The sequence below is a fragment of the Gracilinanus agilis genome, chromosome 1, assembly GCF_016433145.1.
Source record: "Gracilinanus agilis isolate LMUSP501 chromosome 1, AgileGrace, whole genome shotgun sequence".
Classification (NCBI taxonomy): Eukaryota; Metazoa; Chordata; class Mammalia; order Didelphimorphia; family Didelphidae; genus Gracilinanus; species Gracilinanus agilis.
Genome location: NC_058130.1, coordinates 67,264,879 through 67,275,869, shown reverse-complemented (window position 1 = coordinate 67,275,869; position 10,991 = coordinate 67,264,879). Strand labels below are relative to the sequence as shown.

At 36.4% G+C, this 10,991-nt stretch overlaps 1 protein-coding gene across 1 annotated transcript in view; it reads right to left on the bottom strand.

Moving 5' to 3' along the window:
• FBXW12 (F-box and WD repeat domain containing 12) overlaps nt 1–10,991 on the bottom strand; it is a 33,014-nt gene that overhangs the window by 6,917 nt on the left and 15,106 nt on the right. Inside the window, exons 5-6 of the mRNA XM_044670425.1 lie at nt 9,634–9,843; nt 4,167–4,331 (exon numbers count right to left, since the gene is read on the bottom strand). Coding sequence (XP_044526360.1) covers nt 4,167–4,331; nt 9,634–9,843 — 375 coding nt within the window. The remainder of the gene's footprint in view (nt 1–4,166; nt 4,332–9,633; nt 9,844–10,991) is intronic.

The following is a 10,991-nucleotide window of genomic DNA, read 5'->3' as shown; positions in this document are numbered from 1 at the left end:
CTTCTTTCTTTCCTTCCTCCTTCCATCCCTCACCTCATTGGGAAAAAAAGTGAAATTCTTCTAAAGAAATATGCATGGTCAAGCAAAACAAATTCTCCCAATATCCATTAATATCTCTCTCTCTCTCTCTCTCTCTCTCTCTCTCTCTCTCTCTCTGTCTCTCTCTCTCTCTCTCTCTCTCTGTCTCTCTCTCTCTGTCTCTCTCTGTGTCTCTCTCTCTGTCTCTCTCTCTCTCTGTCTGTCTGTCTGTCTGTCTCTCTGTCTCTCTCTCTCTCTCTCTCTTTCTGAAAAACAGACCCACATATGCCTCATTCTGCACTCTATATCCCTCCTCACTTTGTAATGGATAGCCTGTGTCATCATCAGTCCTCAGGAATCAGATTAGATATACAACATACAGAAACAAATGAATCTAATATCCTAGTATTAAAATAAACACAAATTCCCCAGATGCTGGGGTAAAGACTGAGTATCTGATGAAAACTGGACAGCAATATGGAAAAAAATTAGATTTATGTCAACATTTCACATTTTATACAAATGGATAAGAGGATCTAAATATAAAAAAAGTCACATCATAAACAAATTAGAGAAGTACAGAAAAAAACTACCTATCAGATATGTGGATAGAAGAAAAGTTCATGCCCAAATAAGAAATAAAAAAAAATCAGAGAAGAATAAAATGGATAATTTTAATTACATAAAAACTTTTTTTCAAAATAAATCTAATGAAGATTAAAAGGGAAACAATTAACTAATAATATCAGCATAGCAAGTATCTCGGGAAAAAAATCTCATTTCCAAGCTATAAAAGAAGCTGTGTCAAATCTATGAAAAAGAGCCTCTTACCAATTGAAAAAATGGTCTCAGGATATGAACAAGCAATTCCCAAGGGATGAAACTCAGTCTTTTTTTATAGCTATAGGGGAAAACATGCTCCAAAACACCACTAGTTAGAGAAATGCAAATTAAAACAATTTTGAGATTCCATATTATGCACATCAGAGTAGTAAAGATGACAAAAAAGGAAAATAAATACAGAAGAGGCTGTGTGAAAACAGGCCCACTGATGGTGGTTGGTGGACTTGGGTGATGGGTACAACCATTCTGGAAAGCAATTTGTAATTATACACAAAGAGTTACTAAAGAGTGGCTTTGTCCCAGCTATATCATTGCCAAGTCTATATTCAAAAGAGATAAAGGAAAGAGGAAAATGTCTTACAGATACAAAAATGTTTACAGCAGCTCATTTTTGTGGTAGTAAAAAATTGGAAACTAAGAGAAAATCCATCACCTGAGAAACTGTTGAATAAGCTGTAGTATGTGAATAAGACGTAATATTACTGTGTTATAAGAAATGAGGAAAACTAACGATTTCAAAAAGACGTAGAAAATGGCAGCTAGGTAGCACAGTGGAGAGAGTGCCAGGCCTGGAGTCAGGAGGACTTGGGTTCAAAATTGACCTCAGATACTTCCTAGTTGTGTGACCTTGGGCAAGTCACTTAACTCCAATTGCCTAGCCCTTGCCATTCTTCTGTCTTAAAACTGATTCAAGGACAGAAGGTAAGGGCTTTAAAAAAAAGACATGAAAAGACTAATATGAATCTATATGTGAAGGGAGAAGAAGCAGATTAATTTGTACTATAGCATTAATACTATGAAAATGAACAATTTTGAGGACTTTTATAAACCAATGATGAAAGAAATGAGCAAAACCAAAAGAACAATTTATACAACACTGTAAAAACAACATTGAAAGCTGTAAGAACTATGATCAATAAAATGACCAACCAAAATTCTTCTCCTAGACTAAGCTCTCTAAGAGTAAGGACTGCCATATGTCCACTTGGTATTTGAATCTCCAGCAAAGAACACCTAGACACATAGTGGGTGCTTAATAAATACTTTTTCACTTCATTCATTCATTCATTCATTCTTTGAAGTCACTGAAACAATCCCTCCTACCTCTCAGCAAAGCACACTGAAAACACTGAGGCTATCTGAGATAAGCTTGTCTTCCTATCCAATTCAACATGTCAAGTCACTTCAGCATCACAGGCTCCCCCCAACTCTCAGTACCCATTTCTCTCCTTTTTTGCTCCACTGACAAGGGAATGCTGTTGCCTTTCTCCTTGCTAACTCCAGAACTTCTACTGGTATCTTTCATTCTGTTTCCATCTGTTTCCTCTGAGAGCTTGCCCTTTTGATTATCTCCCCTCTTCCTCATTTTCAACCATCATTCCTTCTCTGCTGCCTACAAATGTACCCAAGTTCCTCCATCTTTAAAAAAAAAAAAATTGCTTCTTATCAAATTATCTTGTCTACCTTGCTTTCCTTTCATAGCCAAATTCCTGGGAAAGGTTATCTATATATGTTGTTTGCTTTTTTGCTTCTCATTCACTTTTTTTTTTAATTTTTTTTTTTAATTTTTTAAACCCTTAACTTCTGTGTATTGCCCTATAGGTGGAAGAGTGGTAAGGGTAGGCAATGGGGGTCAAGTGACTTGCCCAGGGTCACACAGCTGGGAAGTGTCTGAGGCCGGATTTGAACCCAGGACCTCCTGTCTCTAGGCCTGACTCTCAATCCACTGAACTACCCAGCTGCCCCCTCATTCACTTTTGAACACCATTGTTTTATTGAAACTACTCTCCTAAGGTCACCAATGGTTTCTTTACTGTCGTATCCAATGGTATTTTCTCATCCTTCCCCCATAACCAATCAGTTTCTAAGTCTTGTAGATTCTTCCAAATTGTCTCTCTCGGATCCTCCTCCTCTCCATAGCCCTCCTGATCACTTGATCACTTCTCAACTACTGAAATGACCTCATAATTGGAGTCAATTTATCTAGCCCTGCCCTTTCGCAGCCCATCTTTCACACAACTAACAAATGACTATTCCTCAAGCATCTGTCTTCTTATGTCTCTCCTCTGCTCAAAAAGCCACAGTGGCTCCCTATTGCCTCTGCGATAAAATTTCTCCACTTGGAAAACCAGTGGTTCCAATCTACCTTTCTATATTAATTACATATTATTCCCCAATCCCACATTTTACATTTTAGCCAAGCTGGTAATTTGTTCCTTGCTTGCTATTCCCTGTACATGCTATTCTTTCCCCAGTTTCAGTAGAAAGCATGGTTTATGTGGGAGTGATAAAGCTGGCTGAGTACAATGGAGTCAGGATAAGGGAAGCATTGAAAAACAAGCTAAGGATTTTTTATTTTATCTGGTAGGCAGTGGGAAGTCTCTGAAGGGTTTGAGTGTTAAACAAGTAGTATGAAGACCAATCTGGTAGCTTAAGAAGAATAACCAGAAAGGAGGAAAGAACTTCTGTACTAGACAATAGGAAGGCCACAACTGAGGCATGAAGCAATCACAGTCTTAGCTTGGGTGATGGATGTCTGGAGTGTGGTAAAAAGGATGGGATAGATTAGAATGAGATTTAGAAGGAAAGCTTCGATTTCCCCATCACCCCCTTCTTCCCTTTTGACTTACCTGATTCCCGAAGGCTGGGTTCTGACCCTACCACAGAAACTGCCCTCTCACCAAGGCAAATGTTCCCATTTTAACTCACCATAGGAATAGGGAATAGGCCAGAAAAATAGATTTCATTGGAATTAAGACCTCTCAGCTGTGGAAACGCCCCCTCTTACAGATGCATGTCAGCAATATTGCTGAGACCTAAAGACTTAGAGAGATGCCTAAAACACTGAAAGGTTAAGGATTATGCCCTGAGTCATCCTGCCCAGTACTTGTCAGAGACAGAACTTGAAACCAGGTCTTCAAGGCTCAAAGTCTTATTCCCTCCTCACACTGCCTCTCAGTAACTCTCCAGTAACTCACAATAAAGGACTCATTTTCCCTTGGGAAGAGACAGCTTGGAGGCCAGCAGACCCTTAGGAACAATTCTAGGCCAGACCAGATCTGTCTCTCTGTCAGACTTCTCTGTTGCACTTATTTTCTAACAAGTATCGTACTTCTGTTTTCTTTCTCCTGTTCGAGTGCAAGCTCCTCGTCCCCATCATAAAACAGTGGGCTTTGGACAAAGTAGGTTCCAATAATAGTGTGCTGGATTGAAGTGAAATGAAGGCTGGAACCTATTCCCTTAGCATGTCATCAGTATTTTAGGCTTTACAATCCAGGGGAGACATTTCTCAGAGAAAGCTTTACCTTTGCCGAAATATCTGGAGTGTCTGAGGAGCCAACTAAAATCCAGTTCTTGTCAGGTGAGCACTGAAGCAAATCCATATTACAATCTTGGAATGCAGTAATTCGGGACACCTCTGTCAAGCATGGAATTGTTAAGGTAAAAATCACACCTTCTCTAAGGGCTACCTAAAAAGAGAAAAAATAGATCTATAAAGTGGTGGGAATAAACAGAACTCACAAGGCAGTCAAGTAGGAACCTAATCTTATAGTAGAACTATGTTTGTGCATCTGAGATCACATACCATAATATGCTAGTTTATGCTTACTGGCTACTGTCAGCTTTGTCCTAAACCAAAACAAAATAACAAAACCCTTAATGAATAGCTAGTTAAGAAAATGGTTCCTGAGGATGGGATTTGGATTTATGGACCACGGCTTAAAATATGGAGATGCCAGATTACCAGAGAAGGATGTAAAACAACTAACAATTTGTAAGGGGGAAATATTGGAAGCTTCCTTGATTAATATCCAACAAAGCAAGGGCGATCCATTTCTCCACTAATTTTGGCATCATCCAGAAATACAAGCAATAGCAATAAAACAAGTGAAAGAAATTAAAGGCATAAAGATAGGTAAAGAGGGAAAAACTGGTGATATATGAAGTTTTACTTAGAAAATCTTAGGGTGTCAGTAATGAAAGTAATTGATATTATTTAATAGCTTCAACAAAGTAACAGATTACAAAATAAACTCACAAAAGCAACAACATTTCTATATAGCAACAAGAAAAGGCAAGAGCAAAATCCAGAAAGACTGATTTAAAATAACTACAAAAAGCATAAAAATTAGGAAATGAATTTGTAAACATCCTCTCAGTTTCTGTGTACTTACAATTGCCAAATGCTCCTTAAAGAAATAAAGAATGACTCAAATAACTGAATGTATATTAAGTGATAATGCTAAGGCTATGCCAATATAAAAAAATGACAATACTACCAAGATTAATTTACATATTTCAATGGTTTGCCTATCAAACTAGTAAAGGGATATTTTGCAGGGCTAGGGAAAATAATAATAAACTTCATTTGGGGAAACAAAAGATGGGGAATATCAAGGAAAATAATGAGAAAAGGCAGAAATGGCGAGATAATAGCACCTTCAGACCTCAAATTATATTATAATAAAAAATATTCAGAAATGATTATCAAAAAATTTAAACAAAAATTATTGGTTAAAAATAGATCAATGGAACAGATTAGATAAGGAAGAATCTGAAACAATTAAGTCTAATGATCCAGAGTTAAAATATCCAAATATACATTAACTAGGGAAGAACTTTGTATTTAACAAGAATTGTTAGGAAAACTAGAAAAAACACTGATAAAAAAATTAGGTTAGATCAACATCTTATGCCATCTATCATAATAAACAAAATGAATATGCAATTTAAATATTAAAGATCACATTGTTAAAAATTAGAAGATAATAAGATCAGATGCTTTTCCTAGCTGTGTGGAGGTGGCTAATTCTTAACCAAAGGATAGAGGCAACTACAAAAAAAAAAAAAAAGAGAGAGAGAGATAAGTTTGGTTACATGAAATTGAGGACTTTTTTTAATTCATTTTTTAAAAACCCTAATATCTTTATATATATACATATATATATCCTTCTATATTAATTTTATTTGTTACAGGGCTAGGCAATGGGGATTAAGTGACTTGCCCAGGGTCACACAGCTAGGAAGTGTCTGAGGCCAGATTTGAACCTAGGACCTCCTGTCTCTAGGCCTGGCTCTCAATCCACTGATCCATCCAGCTGCCCCCTACATGAAATTGAGGACTTTTAATGAATAAACTTAATGCTTCAAGGATAAGAAGGCAAATAGTCATGGATATTTCTGATAAAAGTCTGATATGTGTAGATAACCAAAACAAAAGTTAAGACAAAAAAGAGTCATTTTCCAATAGAGAAATGGTCAGTGATAAAAAACTTCTAAAAGAAGAAGAAACTATTAACAATCATATGAAAAATGCTATATAATAAAAGAATATGAGAAATAATGATAATAGCTAACATTTATATAGCACTATGTGCCAGGCACTGTGCTAAGCACTTCACAATTATTATCTCAGAAATTATTACAGAGATTCTGAGAGCTGGCTACCATTATTATCCTTATTTTACAGATGAAGAAACTAAAGCAAACAGGGTTAATTTACTTGCCCGTAGTCACACATCTAGTAAGTGCCTGAGCCTAAATTTGAACTCAAGTCTTTCTGACTCCATACTCAGTACTTCTGTGCTCATTGAGCCACCTTTGATGTTTCCCTTCATGCCCAAACAAGCAAAGATGACAAAAGATAAAAATAAAATCTTAAGGGTACTATGAACGGATTGTCATACAAAAACAAATACATTGTTAGTGGAGCTTTGAACTGGTGCCACTATCCCAGAAAGTGATTTGGAACTAGATAAAGAAAGCGATGATAATGTTTATAGCCTTTGGGCCAGAGATCTCACTGCTAGGCATGTACCCTAGGGAGACCACTGATAAAAAGAAAAACCCTATTTATAACAAAGTATTTATAATAGCATATTTCATAGCAGCAAAGAACTGGAAAAAAAAGTAGATATCCATTTGTTTGGAAATGACTAAACAAATTGCAGCATTTAAACATAATAGAATACTAATGTGGTATTAGAAAAAATGAATATTTCGAATACAGAGAAGCAAGAAAAGGCTTCTGATGAACTGGTACAAAGTGAAATAAGCAGAACCATAAAACAAAGGACATAGAGATGATGTAAGAATGAAAGATAGCAATAAGAATGTATTTTAAAAATAACAAGTAGGAAAAAGACTACCGTAATTCCAAAAAACATTTAAACCTCATGCATTCTATAAATTGAGAAGGCAAAGAAAGCATCAATGGGACAAAGATACTAAAGAGCAAAAAGACAGCAGAAAAATAAGAAGAATAGAGGAAGAAGTAAATTAATATTTCATAGAAAATATAGTCCCTTATTAACAAATCCATTTTGTAGTAGTAGAATAATACAGAGAAACTACACTTAAGTAGAGCCATTTAAAACATACAGGATGAAAATGAGTGGATACAACAAATTTATTATTCTTCAGACAATTCTATTTCAGCAGCTGCAATCATGATTTCAGATAAGGCAGCAACAAAAATGAGTGCTATCAAGAGAAATGCAGAAGAATATTATGCTTAAAAATACCAGACAGAGAAAAATGTCATAGTTTAATCCAAATGCACCAAATGCCATTGTGTCTATGTACTTAAAAGAAATGTTGGATGAAGTATAGAAGTACATTAATAGTAATACAATATGAGTAGGAAACTCATATTCCTCTCTCAAATGGATAAATCCAACAGGAAAAAAAATAAGAGGGGACAATATAAAGCTGTAAGGATTATTGGAAAAATAAGATTTGTTTGACCTGTGGCAACTTCTGTATATGATTAAAGAAAATACATCTATTTGAGGAGCCTGGGTACTTTTATTTGAAAAAGTGGTCGTGTACTGGGCTATTAAGGAATTATGAATAAATACAGACCTGACCAATAGTAATGAATAGTAAAGGAAATGTGAGCAAAAGACAGATATAAGTAGAGATTTAGTAATGACATTCTAAGTAATAAGTGGGTCCCTATGAGTCATAGAAACAATAATTACATTAATGATAACAATGAGAAAACACCCATTATAGTTATGGAAGCTGTAAACTGAAAACATATATTATACAAGTTAAAGTAGTTCTAAGAGGAAAATTTACATGTCTAAAAATTTAAATTTAAAAAAATTGAAGAAAGTTATTCAAAGAGCACATAGGAGCAGCTAGGTTACACATTGAATTAAGCACCAGACCTATAGTCAGTAGGACTCAGGTTTAAATCTGACCTAAGATACCTCCTATCTGTGTGACCCTGGGCAAGTAATTTAACTCTAATTGCCTATCCCATACAATCCTTCTGCGTTGGAACTGATACTTAGTATTGATTCTAAGATAGAAGGAAAGAGTTTAAAAATATAACCATATAAAAGACTACTACAAATCACAAGTAATAACAGAAATGCAAATTAAAATAATTCTGTGACTTTACTTCACACCCATCAATTTGACAAAAATGACAAAAGATCTAAACTCAATATTGGAAAAGCTTTGGAAAGATAGACTGTGTGTATGTCTATATACTGTCATAGAACTATTCTGATGTCCAAAATATTCAGTCTTTCACTCAAATATCTGATAGTTGGGCATCTGCTCTAAGAAGTACAAAAGCAGAAGGGTGCCATATATGCCCAAAATAATTCATATCGACATTTTTTTTCATATAAAAGAAAGGAGGGGAAAAGTGAGTGACCATCATATGGGCAATGGCTGAACTGTGGTATACATGAATGTAATGGAATATTTATGCATACATATGAGGCTTCCAAGTACTTGACAAACCTTTGGTCTCTCTCATTTCTTAATAATGAACTTTTTTTTTCATTGCTTTTCCCTGTACCCATTTTTGCATGGAAACCTTTGTGTATCAGGGCATGTTAGTTTTTTTAGTTTATTATTTATTTATTTTTTAAATGTAGTTAATATTTTCCCATGTTTATATCATTCATTTTCTTTCCTTCTCCTCTTCCCTCCCCCCTCCCAGAGCCTATAAGCAATTCCACTGGCTTATACAAATATTATCACTTGATACCTATTTCCATATTATTCATTTTTTCAAGAGAGCAATCTTTTAAAAACAAAAATAGAATATCACAACTGGAAGGATCGTAGAACATGCAATGCCAGCATCAGAAAGAACCTTAGAATGTAGAATGTTAGAACTAGACGAGGTCTTAGAATACAGAATGTTAGAACTTGAACACAGAATATGAGAACTAGAAAGGACCTTAGAAGTTAGAATGTTAATGCTAGAACATGCTTTAGAATATAGACTGTCAGAACTAAAAAGGGTATTAGAGTCCAGAATTAGAAGGGGCTTCATAACACAAGATGCCAGAACTAGAAGGGACTTTAGAGCACAGAATTCTGGGGTGTGAAATGATCTTAGAGTACATTGTAGGAGTTGAAAGGAATGTTAGAGATGCTCTAATTCCAGGATTCTTACCTGGGCTCTTCAGACCCCCACAGAATCTGTGGTTACAGCTAGGTGGAAGGGGTACACTGAGAACTTAAGTGGGGAAAAATATGTCTTTTTTCCCCTAGCCTTTGATTTCTTTTGTTTTTTCCAATTTTTATTTATCCAGCTTCTGTGGATATTATTTTATGCATTTAAAAACATTTTTCTGAGAAGAGGTCTATAGGAGTCACTAGACTACCCACAGTGGAGTCCAGGACACAAAAAAGGTTAAGAACCTACAAGCTGGTTCAACTCTATCATTTTATAAATAAAGAAGCAAGTACATACAGAGAAAATAACTTGTTCAAAGTCAAATATCTCCCAAGTCTACTTACTACCAAGAAGGGCTTATCCGGCGTTCCACAGAGCACCATATTACACCAGGTAGAGGATGTGGTGAAGGTGAACTGCTCCTTTCCAGTCTGTCCATCCCACACTTTGACAGTCCCATGCTCATCCGTGGTGATGATCAGCTGATGTTCAGGGATAGTCAACAGGTTCATCAGTGATGCCGGCTGAAGAGAGCTGGACCAGATCTCAGTGCCCTGGGGAAAGTAAATGTTTATCATTTTCAAGAACCGTTGCAGCAATACCTAGGGACACGTTACATTGATATTGCTCCTCTACTTTAACAACCTCCAGGACTTCCCACTGACCACTAGCATTCAAGGCCCTCCCTGCTCTGATTCCAACCTACCTCTCTAGCTTTGCCTGTCAATCTCAATTAAAGAGAACTACCAAAGTAGTAATAATAAAGGGTCTTTAACTGAGGTGAAGAGATTGCATCCTGGTGTCACCCACATAGCACCAGGGTGTAGGGGTACCCACAAAGGTTAGAAGGTGGGAGGCAAAGCCTAGAGATGTCATCTAACAACAGAAAGTCCATAGCCTGGGAGAAGCAGCACCAGTTAGGAGCTGAGGAGTAGTAGTAGGATTGATCACCCTCAGGCAATTCATGGCTCAGAGAGCAGGGCGGGATCAGCTCATAGTCATATGTTGCATTCAACAGCCCTACACTGCTTTGTGCTTCCTGTCCCCTCATCTACTCCATCATAGAATTTCAGAATTCAGAATTCAAAAAACCGGATTTACAGTTGGAATCGATCTACAAGGCTTTCTAATCCAACACCATCATCTTAAAGAGAAGGAAACTGAAGCCTCTGAAGGGAACAGTTACTTCCCCAAAGGCACATGGGTAGTGAATATAAGAGGTTAATTTGGATCCCAGATCCTCTGACTCCAGAACCAAATGATCTTCCACCTGCCCTGCTTTCTAGCCCTACCTATGCAGTCCCCCATTCCTGAAATATTCCCTTCCCACCTCTGTCTACTGAAGTACAGTCTTTAAAGTCCAATGCAGAAGCTATCTCTTCCACAAAATCTTTCCTAAAAATGTCATTCCCATTTTATACCCTCTAAAAAACAATCAGTGATTTTCTCCTCAAATTTGTTACAATCCTTTACTCTCTCTTGGACTTATTTCATTTGCCCTCATATTAGTCAGTCAGTATAGATTAAGCTCCTATTATATGCCAAACACTATGCTAAGCATTGGGGCTACAAAAAAGAAGCAAAAAACTGTCCTTGCCTTCAAGGGGCTCACAATCTAGTGCAGGGAGACAACATGAAAATAAATATGTATAAAGCAAATTAAACACAGGATAAATAGGAAATAATTTTTTCATGTTTTATC